The 27197-nt window shown below is 39.3% G+C and overlaps 1 protein-coding gene across 3 annotated transcripts in view; it reads left to right on the top strand.

Annotated features, from left to right (window-relative positions):
• ksr2 (kinase suppressor of ras 2) overlaps positions 1-27197 on the top strand; it is a 117703-nt gene that overhangs the window by 71024 nt on the left and 19482 nt on the right. For 2 of the 3 annotated variants that reach the window (XM_069716387.1, XM_069716385.1), the window contains exons 7-20: positions 350-419; positions 1605-1688; positions 2055-2140; positions 3644-3664; positions 3920-4029; positions 6341-6509; positions 6768-6809; positions 9097-9166; positions 14956-15004; positions 15896-16251; positions 21426-21522; positions 21614-21747; positions 23670-23804; positions 26283-26412. In XM_069716387.1, the coding sequence (XP_069572488.1) occupies positions 350-419; positions 1605-1688; positions 2055-2140; positions 3644-3664; positions 3920-4029; positions 6341-6509; positions 6768-6809; positions 9097-9166; positions 14956-15004; positions 15896-16251; positions 21426-21522; positions 21614-21747; positions 23670-23804; positions 26283-26412 (1553 nt within the window). The remainder of the gene's footprint in view (positions 1-349; positions 420-1604; positions 1689-2054; positions 2141-3643; positions 3665-3919; positions 4030-6340; positions 6510-6767; positions 6810-9096; positions 9167-14955; positions 15005-15895; positions 16252-21425; positions 21523-21613; positions 21748-23669; positions 23805-26282; positions 26413-27197) is intronic. The other variant, XM_069716386.1, reaches the window with a different exon arrangement.

Below are 27197 nucleotides of genomic sequence, written 5' to 3'. Positions count from 1 at the left end.
CAAACTTTTATGCTGACATGTTAACGTATGTCCCTTATTGTGTTACAATAGTATGTTTGTTAAATTAAATATTTTTCAGTATTTTGTGGTATTGTTAATAGAAACATTGTGGTTTGGACAACGTCTCATTTCCAGTGATGAGTTGGCAGTGAGTCAGTTGAACAGCGGATTAAACCCGACACCGAAATGTCAGTTCGTTGCTACAAGAATCAGTCCATTCCCTGAAATGCCACATATGCTACATGAATGCTTAATGCAAGATAATCAGTCAATTCTTAAAAACACTCAGTTTGTCAGTATTACCATTAAAAAACTGAAAATCATCTTCTTCTTCCCTGTTCCTCCGCAGACACTCTCTCAGTGCCTCGCTGGTCCCCACAGATTCCCCGAAGAGATCTGGGAAACTCAATAAAACACAGGTAGGCCTGGAGGGGAAAGTGTAGATGAGTGTGTGCATATATACTTATACCTCTGTGATGGAATACCAGTCCAATTAAAAAAAAAAGGCCTCTTGCATAACTCATCTGAGCTCACTTTCTCTCGTTGTCTGTCTTTCTCTCTCAACCGGCTTGACTCCAAATGCTAGTGATCTGAAAAGTGAAACAATACCATATTAGTTGTGGGATATGAGCGACCTCCAGAACGTGTTTTTTTTTCCTGTTGAAAGTCAGCAAGGTGGAAAGAGAAGCTTTAAGCCTCATCATACGGAGCCAAATGTAATTTATAGAGGTGTTATTCGAAGATTAAGGTTGTTTTTTAAGAAATACCATTTTTCCATCCAAGAATCTCCTTTACGTCAATTCACATATTTCGAATGGTGTCCTTGTTGGCCTGTGAAGATAAATTCATCTGTGTAGTTGGAGCACAATGCACCACTTTGGCTTTAGGGCCTCCTCTGTACTGAAAGATAATTTCGTTATGCAGAACCTGCCCTTAATGCCATATTATCATTCATATCTGACGGTCCACTAAGAAGATCTTTTGTTTGGAGTGAGTTGTGTCTCTCAGTTGAGGCAAAGGAGGGGCCTCTTAAAGAGGTTTGGATTCTGTCAAACTACATTAGTCAGCTGTCATTAGCCAGCCAGCCTCACTGCTGGCACCCAGGCGTCGCATCAGTAAATACAGCCGATAGCTGCATACGTGCTCGGACCGCTCAGTCGGCCTGTGCTGGGGAATTGGTTGTTACTGTGGATTTATTTGTTTGAGAAGCGACTGTGTTTGACTCTTAAAGAGTTGCGCAGGCTTCTGAGCTGCCATCACTCAGGCTGATTGTTGAATTGTTGTATTGGTGTAACCCCTGTGGCCCCCCACCGCAGAGCATCTGCCTAAAATGTTCACGGGGTTGCTGAAAGATGAAAATGAAAAAGGGCCCAAATTAAATCAGCAGGTGAGGGAGATTAGGAAGGTAAACACTCAGAAAAAGGAACTTCTTGAGGCATCTATTATCATCGCAGAGAGGTGACATGTTCGACAAAAGCCATCTGTCAGAATGAGGGAAGGTTATGAAAGGCGAAAGGATAGAACCTGTGGCCTCTTTGTGGTAATGCACTGCTCTTACATGTCATATGGAGGCTAGATTTTTCACTCTCTTCTTTCGGTTGCAGGTTTTCCACAAAGTATTGGATGTCCCAGACCTGCATAGTATGTGGAAAGGGAATGTTGTTTGGACTGAAATGTAAAAACTGCAAGTAGGTATCACGACCGGTCTGCTGAAAAGAACCGTTCATTGTAGCTATTGTAGTGATTAATATCTGATCCCACATAATTGTTGACATTCCTGTCATTATTTTGTGAAATTTGTTTGTCATCTTGCTAGTTTTTTGTTTGTATTTCTTTGTCTCTTTTGATTCTTTTTTCTAGGTGACACTTGTTGAAGACCCCTTTCGTTTTAACCTTACTTGAATACGTTAGCAATTTTCATCCTTAGTCAGTTTTTCCACATGATACTGCTCCCACTTTGCATGTTGCAGGCTCTATAGCTTTGTAAACAAACCAGTGACTAAACAAACATAAAATAAAAAGACAAATACTAATTAAGTACTCATTTTTTTTAGGCTGAAGTGCCACAACAAATGCACCAAAGAAGCCCCACCTTGCCATTTACTGATCATACAGCGAGGCGGACGAGAATCCCTCAAAGGTAGGTTTCAATGTAACACATATGTTTCTATCAACATTAACGGTGATGCTTTTCTAAGATGATTTTAAATATATACTGCTAACCAAGTTATTTCTTCAGTTTTCATGAGGCAGGTGTCGTAACAGGGCTTTTAAGTGCTAATGAAGCAGATCTGCTTGACTAGAAACTGAACTGTCTTGATTTTTGTAAAGATACTGTAGTATGCTGTAATTTACAGTGTTAATGATACAATTATAGACAATATTAATTACATTACAGTTATTAATTACACACCTTGTGAGCTCAACATTTGTGGAGTTGGTTTTCAGCCTTACCAGGGGTATGATAAAGAGTTGAATAGTTAATAGGACTGCGTATAGTTGTCTAAAGGTTTGTTCAGACAGAAAACGATGTCAATTTTCAACATGCTTTGTCATTTACACACATTTGATCGCTGTACACTCTGCGTTGATTTCCTCCAGAAAGTCAATGTACCGAATATAACTGATTGCAGCAGAAACTCATTGTCATTTCTACCCAATCGCTCTCCTTTTTTCTCGCCTCTGTAACTTCATGAGTAAGACTCATACTGTAAAGCCCCGGGGTAAGCGCAAATCTGTTCAAATAATGCGTTGAGTTTGCTTCACCTTAGGCGTGTTTAATTGAGGCCATGTGTGTCTGTATGCAGTCACGCTGTGTCTAAAATTGGCCTCGGGTTCGGTCTTAACGCACCTTGATAGGTATGATTAGCTTGGTGCAGGGTCTGGAGGTGTGGGTTAGTTTTTGCTACAATGAAAAGAAAGAAAAATGTGCCTTCTGGTATCCCCAAAGCTAACTAATGTTGTGTTGCCTAACTAGCCACAGCGTTTGCCTAAAACACATGCAACTTTACACCAGGGACGGAATAAACCAGTGTTACACCGCAATGCAAGCTTTTCATTTCTACACGTTAAATACAGAACATGTGATATGTAATTGTGGACATTTTGCAGCACTTTTAACAAACTAGTCTGAGTAACAAATGGAATGTAAAGAGTAACAAATGTCAAACAAATGTCAGGAACCTATTTTCTCTCAATAGTGAAGTCATTTAATTACTTAATAATGACAATAATAATATGTAGTGACTAGTTTTTTTTTTTAAAGTGACTCAACACTAGTTATTTCTACAAACAGGCAGTACCTAAAAATGCATTGTGTTTATGAGGATATTAAATCCATTTATTAGGACTTGAACTAGATTTTAAACCCATCTCCTTCATGATTATTCATATTTGAATGTGTCGGAGTCCTTCAAGCTACTGAAGAGAGAGAAAAAAAAGGGAAACGTCTTCTTCTGGTTTGAGCAGATAGAAGGTTATCTGCTTATTAATTAAGCCACTTAGGTTTGACAAATGTGATTGCGTCACGCACTGTTTATACTGACACAGACTGTACTGAAAAAAATTCCCATTATCTGCTATTAAAATTAAGATTCTTTTGTCCTTTTCTCTGCTTTCCTCCTCCCTTTTCACCCCAAATAAGATCACCAAGGAACGACTCAAGGTAAAGAAATCTAATTAGACTTCTTCCACCCAGCTTTAGTGAGAGAAGTGACAGTTTCTTAATGACAGAGTTGCTTAAGGAAACTTTTTTTTATAAAGCAGTGTCTGTGTGTGATAACAAATGGATGGTGTTAAAGAAAGGCCAGTTTGTTCAATAGGAGCAGGAACCCATAAAGCGTTTCATCTCATTTTCCTAAAGCTATTAGGCAAGTATTGTTTCAGTGCTCGCTTGTTCCTCTGTTGCTTTATTCTGTAGTAGCTCGTCTGGTACGGACTGAATCAGTGCCATGTGATATCAACAACCCGCTCAGGTACACAGACCTGCACATTAGTCAGACGCTCCCCAAAACCAACAAGATCAACAAGGTAAGTGTCAAAAATACACTCTGTATCACAATCTGTGTGTCCTACATATCGTGTTCCTTCATTTTTGGGGGCTGGTTATAATGAGTCATGGTGTGTTGTCCCGGGGGATCAGGAAGCTGTACGGAAATATCTTGAGCAGTATTGATGTTTACACACATGGATTTGTTTCCATACACTGAATGTTTTGTAGCTAGCACATTTAACATTTTCCACTCAGTTCCAGGGGAAAAAACGTTTTCTGGCATGGTGGTATCACTGTGATAGATCTGAAGAAATGTATGTGGGTATCAACATTTGGATAAGATCTCAATGCACATACACCTGTATTTATCCTTTAAAACTGCTGTGTGCCTAAACATTTTGAAAAGTGCTTGGATCAGCAAATACTTTTCCACTGATTTAATTGTCAAGGTCAGGTTTAAATGCATTGGTCAACTTTTTTGAGGAGCTGCAGGATGGTTTATAAAATAAGAATTGGAAGTACCAGATTCCCTGGAAGTCCAGTGACACCAAGAGCTGAGTCCTGTAGTATACAGAATAATGTCCCCCTGTATTATCTTAATGGGTACCTCATAATTATGTTAAGAATGTCAAAATTCACTTCAGTTTACTGCTTTTATGTAAATCCATGTTGCACGGAGCTCCAATGAGTAATGTATACAAATGGGTAAAAACAATTCCTACGACTTAAATCCTAGTAATTTTTCTTTGATATCTTTATAAATCTAATCCTACTAAAAGTCTTGATTATGTTCATATTTATAAATGAAATAGTCATTTCAACCTGATACTTTACTAGTATATTTATGAAAAACAATTTTTGTTTGTACTCCTTGAATTGAAAATATTACCGTTGCACTTTAAAACATACTGATGTAAAAAATGATTAACTTTTGTTTTTGCTCCTCCACGCCACTGAAACCGTGGCAGGAGGGATTATGTTTTCAGGTCGTCTGTCCGTCCCATTCTCGTTAACGCAATACTTCAGGAACCTCGAGGGAATTTTTTTCCAACCCAGGCACAAACGTTCACTTGGAGTCAAAGATGAACTGATCAGATTTTTGTGGTCGAACATCGAGGTCACTGTGACCTCACAAAACACGTCTGTAGTTTAAGGCTCACAACCACTGTCTCTTATTTTGTGACGTAATTTGAGTTTTTATCACTTGCCGTTGTGGGTGATGATTTTTCACAGACCAGCCTTATTATTTTATGTAGATATGATCAAATTAGAAAGGATGATATCAATGGTTGTACACCAATTTCTGTTCTTTTGTCCAAATTGCATATACTCGGCATCATTGCCGGCCATTTTCCAAAACCTTCCATCTTTAGATTGACTTCCCCTTTTACCAGAGCACTTCAAAAATCATCTCGCAGAGACTCTGAACTCGCTTGAGGTAGATAATCTATCAAATTGAAAAGTTTCTTGTCTATTGTTTTTGGTCAGTTATGTTATTATTGCATTGCAGTTTGAAACCTAAAACTGTTGCGTTTGAGGATGATCAGACATCCGTGATTTAAGACTTGGCCGTTGAGCAGAATCATTTTCTTGCGAAATTTTGCTCAAGTTATTGTATTTATTTGAACTGGAATTGGATGGAGTCTTGTTAGGGGTTGTGATGTGGATCTAAAATGAGTTATTGAAGTGATCCAATGAGACCTGGAGCAGAAAAATGAAGGAGAGTACTGGACTGGATGTTGACCCCAGTGACAATTTGAAGCTTCCTGTGATGAACATAGGACGTGGAGATGGCAAAAGAAGCAAAAAAAAAAAAAAAAAAAAATAACATGTTTAGATTCTGATTGATTGACAGGGTTCAGTTGAGTTCTGGTCAGTTTAAGTGAACAACTCAAACACAGACTCAACTGATTAAAAGAAATATGCACAAATGTAATAAATATGTGCATGTAAATTAGTTCTCCTGATTGGATTTTAGTTAACCTTATTGGGACATCTTTGAATGCACCACTCATAGTAGTAGTAGTAGTAGTAGTAGTTTAAAGAATGCTCCATGCACAGGCCTACACTATAACATAACCACCAAAGTAAAGTCAGCATTGTGATGGATTACTTCTGTTAGGCACCTTTCAGGTCTCTGCAAGTTGATTCTAATTTTGTACTGAAATTAATCAAAACCAAGACCTGCCTGTAAATTCAAAATTAATTCTACAAATGTGTTGGATTCAGAAAGAGGCCGGCAGCAAAGCAGAGTGAAATCATTTTGACTTAAACTTTACTTCAGAATCACCGTACTAAAGTTCAAGTGAAGCTTGTTTTGACTTTTCTTTTTTTTCTGCCTTTTCTCAGGATCACATCCCGGTTCCATACCAACCAGACTCCAGCAGTAATCCCTCATCCACCACCTCCTCCACCCCGTCCTCCCCGGCTCCGCCCCTGCCCAGCAGTGCCACGCCCCCGTCACCACTACACCCCTCCCCACAGTCAGCACGGCAACAGAAACAGTTCAATTTGACAGGTAATAGACACACCCACATTCAAATGCCCACAAATAATCCTTGGAAAAAAAGATTCTCCTCCTTAATCCAGAAAAATTAATACTGGGATATACCTTTGTCTGAACTTTAAATAGGTCTTGTAAAGCAAACTTGTGTTATAATCTGTTTATTAACTAATTGGATCGTAAAAAGCCTCAAATAACAAACAGCCATGTAAGATTGGCAGCACCACACAACTTCAGATCAAACTCCAGCTCTTCTTTCATCTCTTTCCGCAGCCTCCAGTTATTTCAAATACAAACAACAGTTCATCTTCCCTGGTAAGTGCCTCATAATTGATCATTTCCCCTACCTATAATACACCACGATGATGATGTTGGTGCTGATTTTCTTCCCCTCACCTTGGCCTGTTTGAACACTCTTCGCCCATACACCCACTCATTCTTGTCTCATTTGGGCTTCCTAATGATTTGTGCTCGGACTCTGTGCTTTTGCCAACACTAGTGCCATGCAGTCTCATTTGATAGGTTGTTACAGCCGAGACAACCTGGAGTGGTGTGAGGAACAGAGTGAGGTGTAACTGAGATCGACAGGAGGCATAAATATACTGCACGGCACACAGCAGCAGGGTGGGATTATTGTAGCCGTGCGTACTGCTGTCGGTTTTAAGCTTAATTACATCAGTTACCTTTATAAACTGAATCATGACAAACCCAACCACTTACTGTTTGTTCCATCAATCTAATTATGTGATGAGTGGAACTAATGCCACAATCATGTCATATTAAATTCATTGCTGGCTCTTGTTTAGACATGAAAAGAAAAAAAAAAAACACATCTACATAAGCCTCCTGGGACAATTACACTTTAATTTCAAATATAATCGTTTATTAACTTTTCACGAGTGCTATTTTTGGTCTGGGTTAAACTTATCTCAGTATACATTTTGCAGGACCGTGGGGATGCCCTGCTAAAATTGTCATTCTGTCACATGGATCTCATACAGTACATGGCTATATATATGACTGGCTCACATTCACACCTTTGGACAATGTAGAAGCTTCCAGTCGTCCTGGCTCGCAGGTCTTTGGAGTGAATCCATGAAAACAGCCGTGCAGGCTCCACACAGAAAACAAAACCAGGTCCTTCTTGCTGTGAGGTGACGGCAGCAGCTTCTAATGCATCGTGCTGCAAAGGGAACAGTGTTTGTGGCTCGCACTTTGTGTCACAAATTGTTAAAGTGTGCCAACACAGACAGCGAGCGTGACAGCAAATCCTCTGATGTCTTTCAGAGGAGTGTACAACAAAACAACTGACCTTACTCCGTCTCACATGTCAGAGATTAGTGCTTCTAAAGAGCAGCAAGGAGAGCACTCAACCTTATTTCTCGTTCTCCACCAATATGACTGTAGTGTAGTGTATGTACTGTATATATACACTCTTTTCATGGTGATCAAATTAAATGTGCTTATTTCACACGCTTTAAAAACACAGACTCTATTCCAGAAAGAGTGTCACTGTTCCTGTTGGCCACATGAGAATGCCTGGGTGGTTTCATTGTGCGGCTAACATGTTTATTGCACACCAGGTGAAGAGATGAATACATTAAAATAAAAGACAATGGTCAATTCACAGTGTTTCTTTTCAAAAGAGCCTCACAGCCCAGGTCTCAGGGTGCAAATACCGTCAGCAGTTAGTTCCAGTTTCCATTCCTAGCCAGCCGGACTTTTGCTTTTTATGCCATCCCCCATCCACATTGTACAGGACTGACAGTATGTCATGACATGCTGAATTTGATGAGAGACAAACGTCTGTTACTGAAACGTCTATATTTTTTTTTAGATGTTTTTTATGCTTTATTTTGCTGCTGTCAAGCCAGCTTTTATGCAAAGAACTGTGAAAAAGTATGAAATGTATAAACTAATGATCATATTTTTTAGACATGCCATTGACATTGTTCCAAACAGTGTGCCAGTCAATTTCTTCATCGACATAATTAAGATTACTATAAATGATGTGGTTAATGGTGAGACACAAATTGATTGTGATTCAATATTTTAGACAATTAAATACATATTAAGCCTCAAAGAGAGCTATGTTTGGGGGCGTGCCTGGTTTGATTTACAGGTCTGGGATGCATTCAGGTTATTGGAATGGGTGGGCGGTCATAGTGTCCTCAATCAGACCCGCCCCTCGCTCCTCCCCAGCTCTTCCAAATATGGACACTTATGGCTTCAAAAAAACAAAACGACGACAGCCAAAATACCAGACTTGGCTGTTGCCAGGTTGCTACATGTGTTTAACTGAATAAAGTGAATTTTTCTTCACTTTATTTTGTATTGTCTTCATTCAAAAATCTGGAGAAAAGTTGGGAGAAGAAAACACAACTGTTAATTGAGGTCTCTATGTGGTGCCTCTGTCATCAGTGTCCCCCAGCTATAATGCAGGACTATACAGTATATCCTGCTGCGATTTGTTTGTCCTATTTATAGTTAATATCTTCCACTCATTTCTTAAACATGAAAAGTAAAGTCAAAATGACTTAATACTGTCTGCATATTTGTTCTAATTTGTTGGTTTGACATGTTGTAATTCTAATGTGTCCAGATGTTGCTCCAGAGGTTCCCCCCAGCAGAGCGCCGCAGGTCATCCTGCACCCCGTCCTCTCTGAACCAGGGTGAGTACAACCTATTACAGAAGGAAATCCAACAGAACCACAAGACTACACTTGAAGAAAGTCAGAAACTACTCTTCCAGCTCTCTTCTCTGTCTCGTCTTTCTCTCATCTGCATGCTTCCTCGTCTCCTCCTCCCTCTTCTCTCTTTCTCTCGATGGCCGCTGGTCAGAGGCCAAATCAAACTTATTGGAGCACAGATATTTGGGTGACAATTTCAATGCGAGGGACAACGTGACTGTTACTCAGAGACTAATGTTAGCATGGCCTTTAGTTCACGCTACACTTGGGATGCCAAGTGAATTTTCACTGGCTCTTTGAGGAAGCCAGTGGTCATGGGAAAACAACCGGAAGAGGAGGATTAGTGATGAGATGCCTTTCGACCCACATGTTAATTAGATCAGGCTCTCAATCTATCACAGGAAACAGGACAAGAGAACCTCCATCTGTAGTCGGATGGTCAGTTGCGATGAAATATGGTCCGTATCCATTGATTGTAATGGTTTAATCAATAGTAAATACGACCACAGTTAATTTTATTTTTGAAATATCAACGTGGTCACCACATGGAAAATGGCAAATGACTTTTTGAATTGAGATATGGGGCACTGGGTTGTATATGTTGTGTATCTGGATTCAAACATAATCTGTATTATTTCATGTGTTCATGCCACACAACTGTAGCAGCTGCCAGCTTTGAGATTAAAAAAAAGAAAAGGAAAGCAATTTTGTGGCAATAATAAGAATCAGTAGAAAAAAATATAGGACTACAAATAATGGTGTGCATACATCACAGTGGGCTCCATATGTATTTGAATAGAACAGGATTGTTTGGGGTTTAGCGCCACGCTCATTACCATAATCATTCTGTGACCCTTACTTATTTTCTGTATCTTGAGACCACAGTCAGTCATTGAACTGTAACGCTCCGCTGCCAGGTTTGCACAAAGGTGCGATGAGTAATTTAGTTTTTTTTTCTTTTAGCAAAGCTTATCAGGCCAAGACAGGTTAAAACTGGTCTCTGTGTACATTCTGTGATTGATTGTAAATGAGTTGTAGTCGTGTAGGCTGTTGATCTCAAGCAAGGGAAACTCAGTAAGGACTAAATGGTCATTTTTATGGGATATACTGCGCAGTAAAAGGTCTGTCGATACAGACAGGTGACAATTGCAAGAAAAAATGCTTTACCTCCACACCGAGTGGATCTGGTGGCTCTCTTCAGCTGTGGGAGGCATTTTGCTGGCTTTGGATCCATTTGTCCCCTTAGAGAGAAGAGTCTCTACAAATCAACGTCAAGTTGTTCTGAGTCATCAACTTTCTCATATGATGAAACATCTCTATCCCAATGGGTGTGATGTCCAACAGAATAACAGTGCCCCTTCCATTGGGCATGAGGGGTCACTGAATGGTTTGATGAGAAAGAAAATGATGTGAATCACATGCTGTGGTCTTTACCAGATCTCATCCCAGTTTGACACCCATTTTGGATCGAAGTATTAGACAGCTGTTTCTGCCATCTTTTGACCATCATCAAAACAAATGATGAGGGAATATCTTTAGGAATCCCCACGTAGAGTTCCAGAGACTTGTGGAATCAGTTGGCCTGGTACTACCAGACCCAAATTCATGAATGGGATAGGATCTGGCCTCGCTCCATCGGGGCTTGCTTCCTGCCGCTGCACCCTAATGGCCATAGACCTCGTGTTAATTTTGAGACTATTGCAGCAGCCTTTAACCATTTGATGTTGACAAACACATGATTTATATTGCGAGCCGAAACTCACCAAGCTGTAAAGAACAGACACACTCCCCCAATGTGAGCAGTGTGCAACGCCACGTCGGTATAAATGACCACTGCAGAGTAGGTAAATGTAAGGACACGAGGATACAAGGAGCATTGTTCTTGCTTCGGTTTCATGTCCTCAAAATATTCTGGTGTTGCTAAAACTGCTTGTATCGCTTCTTCTAGCTCTGCCACGACCACCATTGTTGACTTTCACGTCATCGCACTTAGCCACCCACAAGGGTTGCAGATTGGTCTGTCCTTAAAAGGGGGCAGTGAGCCTTCATGTGAAAAGGGTTTCCAGACTGTAATCCCAGTGAAGACTGAAGCTGTGAGCAATAGGTGGGCGTAGCCTAACGAAGAGTCAATGCAAAGGGGCAGTGAAGCTGGTACTTAGACACATTATGCTGGTTTTTTTCTCTTTAAATTATCACCTGTTTGTATATAAATACACACTATATATTTATTTTCATGGGGGGGAGGGGGGGAGCAGAAAATACAATTTAATGGAGGCCCAGATGTTTTATGTAGCCAAATGGGTAAAGTGGCAAGTGAGATTTGTGCAGCTGACCATAAAACAGCAATGGTTTTCTTTTCAGTCACAACTCCCTTGTGGCTGGGACAGTTAAGCTTCTTTTTTTTTGCCAGTAAAACAATCATGGTTCAACCTTTATCAAAATGAGGATGTTTGATATTAATACAGCAGGAGACTGCGTACACATTTTGCTTATTTAAATAGATGTTTCTCGGGCCATGTTTTAGCCTCACAATAAGATCAATGAAAGATAATCCATCCATCCATTATCTATACCCGCTTTATCCTGAACAGGGTCATGGGGGGTTGGAGCCTATCCCAGCTCACTTTGGACAAAGGCAGGGTTACACCCAGGACAGATCGCCAGTCCATCACAGGGCCAACACATAGAGACAGACGGAAACAAAGACCATTTACGCTCTCATTCACACCTCAGGGCAATTTGTAGAATCACCAGTTCATTTGAGGTGCATGTTTTTGGATGGTGGGAGGAAGCTGGAGTACCTGGAGAGAACCCGCACAGGCACAGGGAGAACATGCAAACTCCGCACAGAAAGGCCCAGGCCCGGATTCAAACCCAGAACCTTTTCATTGTGAGGCAACAATGCTAACCATTGCACCACTGTACTGCATGAAAGATAATACTAATGTAATTTAATAAAAGTTGGCCAGGGGCTGGCCAATATGTTAATTTGTAATACACATTTTTTTTTAGATTGTTTAGGTTGATTAAATTGTAAGAGACACCCTCTCATTTGTTCTCTTGGGGGAAGATTTGAACAAATATACATATCCGTTGTCAAAGGATGCTCACTTTTCTTGCATTCTGCCATAGAAACACATTCGCAAAATCATGTAAAAATAATTTAACAGGGACTGTTGCATTTCATATTCTTGGGCAGGATCTGTAAAACCTACCGGTTCAAGACTTTTACAGCAGCCCACTCTGCAGTCGGACCTGAGATACAGTGTATATATATCAAATTTGAACTTCCCCATCGGCATCAGTCAATTAAAGCATCACATTCTGAAGGAGTGAAGAAATATCCCCCTATATATACTTAATATTCGGGCAGTCATATGCAGCCAAATAGATATGTAGAATAGATAATTAGAAATGATGAAATGAGATAAGGAAAAAGGGTAGAAAAATATGTGAAAACACGCTCATCTTAAACCCTTTGAATCCTTCCAACTGCGATAACTCCAGATGGACAATTTTACTCACTGTTTTCTGCCTTTTGGTGACTGTGAATACATCTACGCGGTTATAAAACCTATATTCTTCTGATTTAATCAATGCTATTATCTCGCCTTACCCACTTCTTCGTATGCTCTTGCGGTGGCAGCTGGCAGATTTCCCTGGCCCTAATGGCCTCTTCTCGGGGTTAATGAGGGCCTGTTTCAGACCCCAACACCCTGCAGGATTCCCTCATTAGAGCAGAGATCGAACCGGTGGTAGGGGCCCTTGGCACCACAGGACTCACATTACTTTATACGTTGCCTCACCGGTGGTCTTTGCCCTGAGTCCAGGTTTGGCTTTGTGAACCAGTGTTAATAAACCAGAGAGGTGGTGAGAGGTTACACACTGATGTTACACAGCCAGTTATGTGGACAGAGGTGGATAGGTTGAATAGGGGAAGAGGGTTCATTTACGTCGTGTCATTGGCACCCACTGTGTAGGTGCCAATGTACATGCCGAGGTCAGAAATTAATGGGGGCTCAGGGTGATAATGCACTTGGAAGTTCATAAAATGACGGAAATTTAAAAATCTGGGTCAGAAAAGGCTTCCACTAATTAGGAGTGCTCTTTCTTACATTTTATCCTCTTAACATTTTAGTCATTTATCTGTCAAATAGTCTCAATATCAATGTGCTTTTGCCACCTGTGAACTAGTGGAGGTGGTTTACGGTCTCAAAGCCGGCGTTTCAGTAAATCTATTAAACCATTAAAAACAAAATACACAGCCTGATTGAATAAAATGGTATCAAAATGTAAAAATACAAGCTCCTCATAGATAATGTGTAAACAAAAATAAACAAGATTAAAAAAAAATCAAATGAAGACTGGGAATTGAAAAGCATAACTCTTATTCTTTAATGTCAATCATCATTTTGCAGTTGTAGAAAATAAATATTGGTTTGTAATGATAAAGAATAAAGAGAATGTAACAGCAGTGAAAATGTTTCATATCACAGTGATTGAAATGGCCTCAATAAAAGATCTCGTGTAACAAAGGGATTCTGCACCAACGAGATGTCTCGTCTTCGGTGCCGTGGTAAAAGCAGACTGCAGAGGTTACCCGTTCACAAAATAGGTTGGCAAGCAGCTTATCAAGCCTCACAGCAGAGATAAAATTGTTCTTTGCAGCATATTTATTTCATTGTGTTCAAGTGCTCTGGTGCACAAAAACTCTTACTGAACTCAATGAAAAATATTTCAGTCCCTAAGTTTTTCAGATTTCTTGAGTGTATCAGACTGAGGGGCAATCAATAAGCAATCACTTTGTTTGAATAGAAGACGGACGTACTGCAACACCACCGACAGAGAGCACTTAAATGGCTGCTTTCATTGTAAAATGCAGTCAACCTAGACCTAAATACAACATATTTTTTATGATAACGTGGTGTATGGCTATTCCAATATTATATCAGCTGCACTGACAAGTACAAAAAAAGCTCAAGACGAAGGCACCTCTAGACCTGAATCAGTGGTCCCAAATATTTGATCAATACAGCTATGATATGACATCTTCCATGTTGTTTCATATAACCCTGTATGAACACAGGTGTGGGCTCCAGATCAAGCTGCTCTACCACCAATTGCATCAGGTAGATGCATTTTATCCAAACATGTTTTACTTTTTTACATGCTTAAAAGTTTGAAAACCAAGCATGAGTGGAACTTGTATTGTTCAGTAAAATATTACTCAAAAAAATGTAGATGCACAATTTAAAAGGGGGAACTCTACCAGTTTTACAAAGACTATTTACTGTATGTTGCAGAAGTTCCTTTAAGCCTTTTGGAGGGAACTATACACAAAATCTGACAAATGGTACTTTGGGCTGAAGACTGCATGTTTGATGTGAGAATACTAGATCTCTGTCGTTCACTCCTCATCTCCGTTTAAGGTCTGGAGGCTACATTAACCTCAACTAGCACAACACACCTTCCTTTCACAATCTGTACTCCCAGATGCAGCACATGTATAAATATCTAGCGTCATAGGCGGTTCTTAATAAATCTTTTCAGAGTATCAATCAAGACTGGAACATTGTTCGCGTACCACGAATTGAAAAATCTATCATTCACTCATTGTCAGGACAACAAAGAACCTAAATGCATTTTTTTTTTTAAATGATCGATGCACATAAAATGATGTAATAACATGTCGACTCATCAGTTATGTGTAGAAGAAGGCCTTCTTTATTTGTGTTTTTACCTTATGGTCTTTTTTCTCTCTTTCTTTTCAGGAACGAGAGCAACCCTTTACTTCAAATCGAAGTTGAACCTACATCAGACGTGAGTCCTTCTTTCGATCTCTAAGTGTGACCTGTGTGATACTTTGAATGTGCATGTAAGTTTTCCACTTGTTGCTTTACTTCTCTACATTTTTGTCAGTGATATCTGAGTGAAAATACTTGTGAATCTGAATGAAGACAAAACACATCACTTGTCACAGTCATTTGCGTTGCTGTCTCATTTAGTATAATTTGTCTCAGCACCCTGAAGAGCCTCCAGGTAAGTTATGCGTCAAAAGCAGCAAGAAGGAAAAGACGCATCTTCACCGTTCGTCATCGCTGTTTCAATAACAATGATATATTTTGAGGAAATGCGATGCAGATTGCTTTGAATGATATTCCAGCAGGCGTCTTTGAATAGGTCATTTTCACTCTTGCAGTACATTATGTTTAAAATCAAATCAAAATGAATCAGCCAGTTTTTCCCTCTGGTGGTTTTTGCTTTTCATAACTCAGTTTTTTTTTTTTTTTTTTTATCGGTAACAGCTGCAGTCAGTATTTCAGGCGCACACAGCGAGGCATAAATTATACACAATTTTATATAGAGGCAACATACACTATGTGTAATCTATCTATCTGTCTGTCTGTATCTAGCAATGTATAAAATGTTTGATACCTCATGGTATTTCAGACAGATAAAGAACTGAGCTCATCCAGGGAATACATGATGATATTTGGTTTCATCTGAAACTCCTACTAAAGATAGTTTGGAGAAGCAGATTGTACTCCTCCAGCTGTTGAACTGGATTTGTCATATTAATTGGACATCTTGGTAGAATATTTTAACACCACTTCTTTGTTGTGCGTAAGTTTTTTTTTTTTAATCACAAGCACATCTGTGAAACGCAGGCTTTCAGCTACCAAACAACAGCTCCGTTTTGCTTTGTTACAGAATGACAACGACGAGGACTCCGGCGATGAGTTTGAGGAGATGAATCTGTCGCTCCTGTCGGCTCGCAACTTCCCGCGCAAGGCCAGCCAGACCAGCATCTTCCTGCAGGAGTGGGACATCCCCTTTGAGCAGCTGGAGATCGGAGAGATGATCGGCAAGGGTCGCTTCGGCAAGGTTTTCCACGGACGGTGGCACGGCGAGGTCGCCATCCGCTTGATCGACATCGAGCGCGACAACGAGGACCAGCTGAAGGCCTTCAAGCGCGAGGTGATGGCCTACCGCAACACCCGCCATGAGAACGTGGTGCTGTTTATGGGGGCCTGCATGAGCCCACCACATCTGGCCATCATTACCAGGTAAGGACTGGACATGCTGTGTTGTCATAACTCAGTTTAATGTCCACAAACACTGATACAATACTCCACTGCTACCATTAAATCATATTTTGGCTCTTGTCACTTAATGGGTAATAAATATGAATCTTTACAGTGTTTTGTTTTTGTGAGTCGTACAGACATAAACATACAGTGCATACAGTACATCAAATGCATCCTCTGATTTATATGAATTATAGTGCACTTATAATGTCACTGTGGAGAATGAATATTGTCTCCACTACATTTGTGTGTTATTTTTGTTTTCAACACACCTCTGTTTCCTCTGATAATTGCAATTACAATGATGCCCATCATAAAAAATTAAGCATATTTTAGTATTCAGAGTGACTCTATAAAGAACCTGTAGTTTCTCAGTTTTCAACTCTGAAGAATCAACTAATCTAATAAATACACCATAAAACATGGAAAAAGTGCAGTTCATTTAGAGTATAAAAAGCAGCTTATTATGATTTTAAACAAATGCACATTTCAGCTCTGAGAGCTGAAACCAAAACATTATGAGGAATTTAACTAGAGTAACCAGGGTAACCATACTGCAGCAATTCAATAAAGGCCATATACATTTTTCAAATCTAGTTGAGTAATTAGATTTACTGCCTTAGTTTTTATATTGGATCTATATAAGCAGAAGTGTGCATAACCAACACTGTCATCTCAAAATATCTGTGTAATTTAAAATGTTGCCACTGAAATTAATATAACCACATTTGAATTGTATAGAATTATATTATACTCAATGAGATAAAGGAATCTACTGCTGTACAGTATGAAATACAAATTTGCATTAAATTAAAAGTGTGGATAATGCCCACTAAAGTGTTTTAGGCTTGGCAATTATCTTTATACCCTTACAGAAAAAACACATGCATTTTACATGTGCAAAAACTCTTTTCTGTATGGGTACACTATCGACGCCCTACACACTGATCAAATGTGTTGAGAAAAGCATGTTTAATTAACACTAAAGCTGACAAATTAATCATATTTTGATCCTCATTAAGACATGAACATAAGCAATAAACACATTGGAGTAGACTACCTTAAACGCAATGAATAAAAATGTATTATATTTACACACATGCTAGCATTTGACCAATCTGATGGATCCCTGGATACATGGGCCATGGCAATGATGTTCTGTTGAACTGGTATTCATGTCCATTTTGTTCAAAATAATTTATTTCATGTCTTTATTCAATGGGCACAAGCTATTCACTGTTTGTGGTTCATGTATTTGTGTACATATTCAAGCAGAAGGACATAGGAACTGTATAGCTAATATGCACACTTTGTACATTTATCATATCGTCATTACAGTATTGTTATTGCACATCGTAGATAATGTCCAGGCCTAATTGCCACGCAGGTAATTGTATGTTTCAAACGAAGAGAAAAGAATGAAAAATCATTAAAAAAACAACAACTGCATTTTCATGGGTCATGTGTTCATCACTTGAAGACCACTGAGACTCCTGAAAGTTTACATCACAGCTCTGAAATCAGAGGTCTGCTCTGCTGCAGACCTGTTAGCTGTGGCTCTGTGGTTCAGCAGCTGTTTGGCCTCCGCAGTAGGTCCTTTTCCCCTGGCACTCGTTTTAGATCAGCCACAGATCTGCATCCTTACAACCCGATGAGTTTAGAGTGGTTGACAATGAAACTTGCGGAGGTTATGATCAGAGCAGGATGCTACTGTTGCTGAATAGGTGAAGCACCCACTCTTCACAGCAGTGGTGCATTTGTCTTGACTACAGCCTGACAGCAGATAATGAAGGCGTACAGAGTTGGAGTGAATGAACTCTCTAACGTAGTGAGACACCCTTAATTATTTCACAGATAAATGTTCATATTTTTGCATAATTTAAAAAGTATTTTCTCAGTTATAACAGGGAAGACGGGGCTGTGTTCTTGTTAAAGAACATCACATGGAAAACTCTCATTTAATTAATTAGCAGAGCTAAAAGGAAATTGTTTGGATATTTGCCTTTTTCCCAATGCTATCTACACAGGCTGCGAACAAAAGAGGAAGTCTCACAAAGAAATAATAATTTGTCCTTTTTTATTTCCTGTCTTTTCTGTTTTGAAAAGAGAAGGGGGAAATTATCGCTGGATTTGTAGTTTTACAGCAGAAAAAAAAGCTTTATGCACAACAAATGACTCCATTTCCATCCCATTCACAGTGTCGTATGTTTAAAATAAGTGATTGTATGATGTTTGAGATGCGTGATTGCCTTTGTTACCAGCTGAAATTGCTGTGAGTGCAGGGGAGCTGAAATCCAGAAATCTTCGCTGTTGATTGCTGAAAGTAATAACAAATGTCAGTGCAACAGGTGGCTTTGTTATCCATCATATACTCCGCTGCTCCTATTACACTGGTGACAAAAACCTAACGGAAACATTCAGTCTTCATCATACTCCTGCAGCCAAAAGTACAGCGTCTGTAACATGAAACCAACAGGAGGTGTATTAGTTTATTAGGGATGTGGGATTTCAGGTTGCATTTGTGGAAACATAAATATTGATTGTTTCTTTTTCCCTTTGATTGTTTCCTTTGTCACGACTGTGGATTGATTTTGCAGATCGCACAGAACATAGGGTCGTCTGTGATGTTGCTAGTGTTTTGCTTTTTTCATGGAAATGGCATAATTACTTGATTTCGAAGCAAAGAGGTGACTTTATTTCAGCATGTTGAGGTGCCCTCATTAGCTTTTCATCATCTTGACTTCCATAAATTTCCGCCTCTCTCTCCTGAGCATAGATTATCTACACCCTGCTTTTCAGAGGTGCAGAGGTGTCACAAGACATAATGTTTGTCTAAAGGTGTCAAGCGACGTGACACCAAACCCGTACTGTAGACTTCATTTCTGTGTTGGAAAAAGGACAAAGGAAGAGAGCTGCTAAATATTTGGCTTCTGTCAGGTTGTTCGTAGGATGAATATGCATGAACTGTTAGCTTCAGGTCCTTTGTTGGTCACTTGCGTGGCACAGTCGGGGTTGAGGTCTTCAAGTATGAGGCAGGGGGTGGTTGTAGACCTGTCTATTAAAACGCAGTTGTGATGGCACCCCTCCAGAAATATGACACTGCTGAGCTGAAATGCAGCGTATCAGTTTCATCTTGGCACAGAGTGGGTTTATGTTTTGAATGAAGACATTTTATCTTCTAACGACATCTCAAATTCACATGCATGCTCTCACTGAAACTTGAGGGCAAGCTTGTGTTTTAGTTAAAAGTGAAGTAAAACACACTGAATAGAGTTTGACTGATACTGGATACTTTTGGAGCCAATGCCAATACCAATGTTAGCAAATTCTGATATCGATCAAATTGTGGAAATCAAAAAATTGTTACCTGGGGCAAAGTCCTATTTGGATTTGTAGTAGAGCACACTTGTGATGTGCACATGCACGAGCGGACACATCGGCCCATGTTGTATCTTGTTTCTGAGGTTGTGTAACGGAAATTTGACATACAATAGTACATTTTCATCGCTTCAATTGAATAAAGTCAACATGATATTCATGCTATTTTCAACAGTTGTTCTGGATTACTCATCTAAAGTGTTATTGCCACCTTCTAGTTACAACACATCACTGCAAATGATTCAAAATAAAAGCCTTGTTAAGAAATGAAGGGTCTCTGTTTATTGAAACACTCAAGGGCTTTTAATTTGAAACAGATACAGGAAGTGTTGGGTGTGTCTTATCAGTTTAATGCAGTAATTTAAACAGGGCAAACAGGAGCAGATCAAGAGAACTGCAAACATTTTATTCATTCACCTGGAGAATAGAGTTGTTCAGGTGCACTTTGGTAGCACTATACACTAGTGCTTGTGACAAAGACATGTAATAGAGGAAAGATATTTTACACTTTAATGATACACTTTATTGTCCAAAATTGCATCAGTTCATTTGAAATAATAAACGACATAGGGAACATAATAACTATAAATAACTATAAAAAAAAAAAATTACTCCAAGCACCTTTTACTGCATTATGTTCTGTTAAAAAAAAGGTTTCCGTATCAGACAACATATACGCCAATATCAATTTATCTGTGATAGGCCAATATCAAACCATAAAATCGGTTGTAACCTTGAACAGTTGAGTGGTTAGATGCATTAGAGCAGCTGATCAGTGTTTCGGTTTGTGAAAAGGGAGGAAACACCTAATGCTGCCTCAGGGACTGTATCAGTATTCCATGAGGGCCTTTAAACTGGACGTTAAGTCAGAATCCAGAAACTGATTACGTAAGACGTGTCTGACTGATTCAAGTCGAAATGTGGTGCAGTTTGAATGTTGTTACCTTTACATCCTGTTGTACAGACCATAAACATGTCAGCCTGCTGAGATGTAATTTATTGTAGATATGCTAAAAATATTCTTTGCAAAAGATCTACATGATTGTCATCAAACTTGTAGCGATATGGCGCGAAGCCATCCTCGCTGGCAGTTCAGTGAAATTATAAAACATTTGACACAGCAACTAAAAAAAGGAACAATATATAAGTCATACTTATTTTATTTATCCCTGATTTATTTTGATAACAAACCAATAGAAATATGTAACAGCAAAAATAGAATACATTTTCAGACACTTATCTTATGTGACTATTGTGTTCTTAACTTTTCCAAGTCACAACAATGGAGCACTTTACCAGTTGTTTTTTTTCCTCCTGCTTACATGGTACTCCAATTAGCAGGATGACAGAAGAGCAGCATTCAAAGTGAACTTGATGCTCCGTAGGGTTTGTCTTGAAGAAGATTAATGGAAGAAGGATGCTTCATTTTAACTTCTTTGCAGAACATGGTTCTGCTCCTGTCAGTCGTGTTCAGCTACTTCCATCCATCACCATTGCTTCTTTATAACTATGATAAACATCCGCACTTTAAATATGGAAACATACCACATAATGGAACAGGAGTATAAAGGATGACCAAGAAGAAAACAGCTGACATGGACATCAGATTATAATAAAGAGATTAGAAACGATGCAATATGACCATCACGGTTATTTGTCTTAAACCTACTTTGACTGCCTGTTAATGTTCTCTGAAAAAAGCTGAATTAATTAAATTATTCTTTAAGTTTTGACGATTCTACCCTATAACCTCTGAATTCTCCTCTTTCTTTCAGCTTGTGTAAAGGCAGAACACTTTATTCTGTGGTGCGGGATGCCAAGGTTGTCCTGGATGTTAACAAGACCCGACAGATCGCACAAGAGATGGTCAAGGTAAAAGAACTCAAAGCTGATTTCCCAGAACACTTCAGTGGTGCACATCATATTACAGAAGCGTCACATCTTCCACTCTCCCTGTCCTCAGGGGATGGGCTACCTCCACGCGAAGGGGATCTTACACAAAGACATGAAGTCCAAGAACGTGTTTTACGACAACGGCAAAGTCGTCATCACCGACTTTGGACTCTTCACCATATCTGGCGTTCTGCAGGCTGGCAGGTAATTATGTTCAATACACATCAGAGAGAGGGGCGCTTTTTTTTTTTTGGTGTAGAGTGCAAGAAGTAGAAGAGACAGACTGCCATTATTTTAACACATATGGTGCAGAGACGACAGCTTTCAGTGGATGTAGTGGATACGCAAATATTTACAAAGTGACAATATGTCAGCTTTGTTTTTCATGTATTTTCACACAATTCTTTAACCAATACATTCATTTTGAGAACATTTAATCATAAATATGAATTTTTTTTCGATCTTTCGATACATACGGTATGAGCACATTTGCTGTTATCATATGTTGTTTCTTGCCGCTAATATCCCTGCTGCTCTTTAAAACAAAGTCTGTGCTGACAATGTAACATGTCTAATTTACACGAATGTGGTCAATTAAGTGAAGTTTGGTGGAGAATAATTGAAAACTTTTGTCATTTTTCCATCTTTACTGTTGCCATGGAAAAAAATTCCACTTGTCCAGTAAAAAACGCAAACGCTCTTAAAGAGAGGAGTTCAAGGGAGGAAAAAAAAAAGCAGGTGATGGATAAGCACAGAAATTCAGTCGTGGTTGGACACATTTGTCAGTACAGTCAGTACAAACAGTAATGTCATATAAAGAAAACGGTGAATCACTGGTAATCATCAAAGTGCTATAAATTGCCTTTCAATCCACAAAACACCAAGAGTAAATTGTCTGTAATTTACCATGTCATGGCTGAGCACACCAGTAATCACATATTGTATCCGCTCAACACTGACTTCATCCTCATGGGCTGTCCTCGACGTCCCAGAGACTGTGTGGAGGTAGTGAGAGCCTGTTGGAAACAGACCCGTGAGACTGTCTGAATACACCTACATCCAAAGGATTATATTAACAATAATATATTTCATTTAAACAATAAATACAAATATAATGTCAATTATACTAAACAGATTATGTTGCTAAATTAGTCAAAAATTTTACAATATCTGACAAATCACATTATTATTGAGTACAATTTTTCAGTTTGTAAAATACACATATTTATTTTCTTGCTGCGACCTAGATGAGAACACTGACACCATTATCATGTCTGCATGATAAGTGTAACATTATGAGCAGCAGTTGCTTAGCTTAGTTTAGTATAGAGTCGGTAAAAAGCGATGAGTGGTATTTCACAGCTGACTAATCTATTTGATCTGATCCCTAGAAATAATTATATTATTTTACCCAACAACATATCCGTCAACATCAGGAGAGGCAGTAATATACATATACATACACGTAACATGATATTACCAAACACCAGCGGTGTCCAAATCATTGAACGATGTAAAATTTAAGATCCAAAATGATATCTCACAACTTGACTGGTCCCAAGAACCACAACAAAGAAGTATGCGTTTTTGATGAATATAAGTGCCAGCAGTGAGGCCAAAACTGTGTATGTACAATTTCAAAACATGACAGCGGCCCAGATGGAGTGAGATGATGACACGTCTTTGCTTGTCTCTTCCTCTTCTCTCATTCATTGTAGCGTTACAATTCAGTGGGCTGTCGTTGCATCTAATGCGCCTCCAAACTTATACTCTGCAGTTTAACACAGATTGTGACTTGATTAGAGCCATTCTGCAGTGTGACAAAGTTACAAGGTTGTCATTAACACACAGACAATTTGATGAATTAATTAACACATTGTAATAGTTTCAGCTCAAATGTAAAAGATGATGTTATTGAAATTACAACAATATGGCAGTGATGCAACTGTAAATCTGAAAGCTCACAGTTATGTGATAATTGAAAACCATCACAGACTTTTCTTATTGGGGGTATCTGTAATGACAGTGTGTTATAATGAAAATACATCGGTGTAAAGACTCGGCAGAATGACACAGCAGATCAATAAACACTGACACATCTCCGTCTCCACATTTTCTCTCTGCAGCCGGAGAGAAGACAAACTGAGGATCCCCAACGGCTGGCTGTGCCACTTGGCACCAGAAATCATCCAGCAGCTCTCTCCGGACACAGAGGAGGACAAGCTTCCTTTCTCCAAACAGTCAGATGTCTTTGCTTTTGGGTGAGTGTCCTCTTGCCAGATGCCCTCCTGTTTGTTTGTCCAGACAGCGTCTGAGCGCGGACGATTATAGCACACTGTTGACAAACCCCAAATATGTGTGTCAATTCAGTAAACTCCTATTGACTTTATGGAGCAGTTTCCTAAAACTCCTCATCATATGACAAAGAGTCAGCTCTCATTTATAGGTATTCAGATCTTATTATAGATGAAGATTGTCATTGCTTACTGAAGAAAGACATATATATTGTAATAACCTGATATTTTAAAAGACAATTTTGTTTGTTATTTTCAGACTTTAGATCCAACTTTTAATCATTTAATGAGAGCAGATTAACATTTTTAAAATATAATTACTTAAAAACTATGATTTTGACAAAGACCCCAATTGGCCTACCTGATTAATAAGCAGTGAAGTCATTGTGACGTGGCTCATATGTTTCATGAACGGACCCTTGTTTATAATGGAGGTGGGGGAGGATGTGTTGCACAAATTAGCAATGTTGGCTGGAAGACAGCTGGATACTGGGGAAGCTGATTCAGTGGAGAGAATGACGCAAACCCAGAGCGAGTTACCTTCTGACTGAATAACTGCAGGAAGAGGTTAAAATGCATGAATGGCAAGGAGACACAGGAGTCAACTAAGAGATTAAACAGGAGGCTTGGACAAAGGAGCAGAGAGGAAAGAGTTACAAATGAAGCAGCTTTCTGGTTAAAGGTATTTACTAGGCGAAGGTCTCTGCTGCGAGGGGGTCATCATTTCCATGTTCAGCAGTTCAGGTAAAACAAATGGAAGAATTCAGTCGTTACCAACTGAACATTGAAAGGCCAGTTCAGACCAAAGAATTGCGACAAGATTTTTACAATTCGCCACGAGACATTCTGAAATCTGCCAGTTTACACCAAACCAGCTAAATGGGCAATATCTTTCTGTACTTCTTTTTAACTGACAGATTTTCTTTTTGGTGTAGCTACCATCACAGCAAAGCATGTAATACACCTCCCAGTTAACTATAGCGTAGTGTGTCTTTTTGACGGTATCAAAAGTAGACATGTTTTCTTGTTTCTAACCGGAACCACGTGGCCACCATGAGGCAAAAACATAACACAGACACAAAATCGTCTCAGGGACTGGTGGGTGTATTACACACTTTGGTGTGACGTGGTTGTATCATCTGTAGCTTTTTAAAACATGAATGAGGATAGTGATAGTGAGTTATAGCAACAGTTGCATTTGTAGTAGTGAAAATATGAAAGAACGTTTAAAAAAAGAAAATAAGGGTTGAAAAATTTGAGTCACCCATGGGTGCTTCAATAGAATACCCAGGGTGTTTATGCAAATTTATGCTATGAGTTTGAGACAGGAGATCTCCCATTCTGTCAGTTTCTCCGTTCTTTTTCCAAAACAGTCTCCTTGTTCAGCAGAGTTCTTTTCTCGAGTCGCTGTCGACAGTCAGCTGGCTCAAATTGAACTGAGACGGGTCGTTCACATTGGTGCAACTTTTTCTTGCAATGTTCCTAAACAGTCCGTTTTGTTGCAATAGATATTTTTTGGGCGGATGTAGTATACAGTATATATTGTTTTGCAAAACTACTCAAAATGTAACAAACATGAGCTCATCCTGAATCTCTTCTGTCAAAAATACGTGGTATTGGAAACATTTTGACCCATATCATCTCAATGATTACCTCACTTAATACATACAAATTGCTTCTCTGAGTGTCACTCAGGTTTGTCAAACTGAGGTATTCTCCATCTCCTCCTCTGAAGCCCAGCTTTAAATTTGTCCTAAGTTGATTAAAAAAATCCCCCATGGCTCCTGTTCTTCCTCAGCTGCCATTACTGATTCATTTGTGGGGGTGGACCCTGCTCTGTTGACTCCTAACACAATTGCATTTTCAGATGGTCCCCCATATGGAGGTTTCATCACTATATTATTCTAAAGGGAAGAAGAGTGAACAATGTCCAGCTGCTCTGTTAGCCCTTGTGTTACCTAGAGGTGACCCCCATGGCTGGTTTTGCATATTCATCAACAATCAGCCATCAGTTTTTTACTGCACTCCTGGTGAAGAGCTATTTTTACCTGACTCAAACTTGACTTACAGCAGCAGAGTGAAAACAACATATTAGCACAGGGAAGGAGTATGCAAATTTTGCATGAATAGTAATTAAAAATGTATTGTTTCTGTTGCTTCTGGATGAAATTATTCTTCAAAACCTGGAAGTTGAAGACAAAACTCATTCACACAATAAATGATTTGGTGTAGATCCCAAACCAGCTGTGCAGAATCATCATCTGCAGCTGCACATGAATCTGAAAGCATTCAGTTAGATGGTTAGTCATTGTTGTGACTGAAATTCCTGCCTGGCACTGGCCTGGATGTGAACCGTCCTATTGGTGTGTTCCTGAAGACGGTGGTATTGTTCTCCTGACCAGACAGTCCAAAACACTGACCCGCTCTGTTCCTCTGTCTCCACAGCACCATCTGGTTCGAGTTACACGCACGTGAGTGGCCTTACAAGAGTCAGCCAGCAGAGGTGATCATATGGCAAATCGGCAGTGGGATGAAGCCCAATCTTGCCCAAACCGGCATGGGGAAGGAGATATCAGTAAGGACTTTTTTTCATATAAATGTGCCACTATTCATGAGTCACTCCTTTCAAAATTAATTGCTGCAGAGATTTCATGTTTAAGCACTCTTTGAATCTTTGACTCATTTTGCTCCCACACGTTCTATAAACTTAAGACATTAGCTTTGCGTGGTAACTAAAATAAGCAATCTAGGGCTGAATTCACAGAAGCGTTCCTAAAGTTACCAAGGAACAAAACTTTCTGAGAGGACAGTTAGAAACCTTCCAGCCAGCATTATTTTATTTTACATAGATTCACTTAAACAAGCTTGCATGAAGTTTAGTCGGATCTGCCTGGGTGCCTGCTAAATCATTCTTTATGTGGTTGTAAACTTATGTCATGAGTCACACAGAAAGACAGCAGAACTTGTAGTTGAAGACAAAATTAATTCACAAAATCCATGTTTTTGCGTAAATCACAGTCTAGCTGTTCTGAAGCATCATCTAAAATACTCAATTCATACACAGCTCTTAATAACCGAGCACATCTTATTTTGAAGATCTCATAGTACCCTACTATCTCATTAGAGTGATTTGCTCTCGATGCAGGCTCATTTGTGGGTCTGAGATTTTCTAAAAGTTGACTGGGAGGCAGAACCTTTAGCTACCAGGCTCCTCTCCTGTGAACCAGCTCCCAGTTTGGGTGTGGGAGGCAGACACCCTGTATACTTTTAAGACTAAGTTTAAAACTTCCTTTTTTGATGAAACTTAAACAACTTTTCCAAAACAGTTGGGACGCTGCTTAAATCTAAATAAAAACAGAT

The sequence above is a fragment of the Brachyistius frenatus genome, unplaced genomic scaffold, assembly GCF_029030835.1.
Source record: "Brachyistius frenatus isolate BFR_SWC_R1_liver_20210118 unplaced genomic scaffold, ASM2903083v1 Contig_156, whole genome shotgun sequence".
In the NCBI taxonomy this organism is placed as follows: Eukaryota; Metazoa; Chordata; class Actinopteri; family Embiotocidae; genus Brachyistius; species Brachyistius frenatus.
The sequence above is the reverse complement of the archived record's forward strand: the minus strand, read 5'-3'. Positions and strand labels throughout refer to the sequence as shown.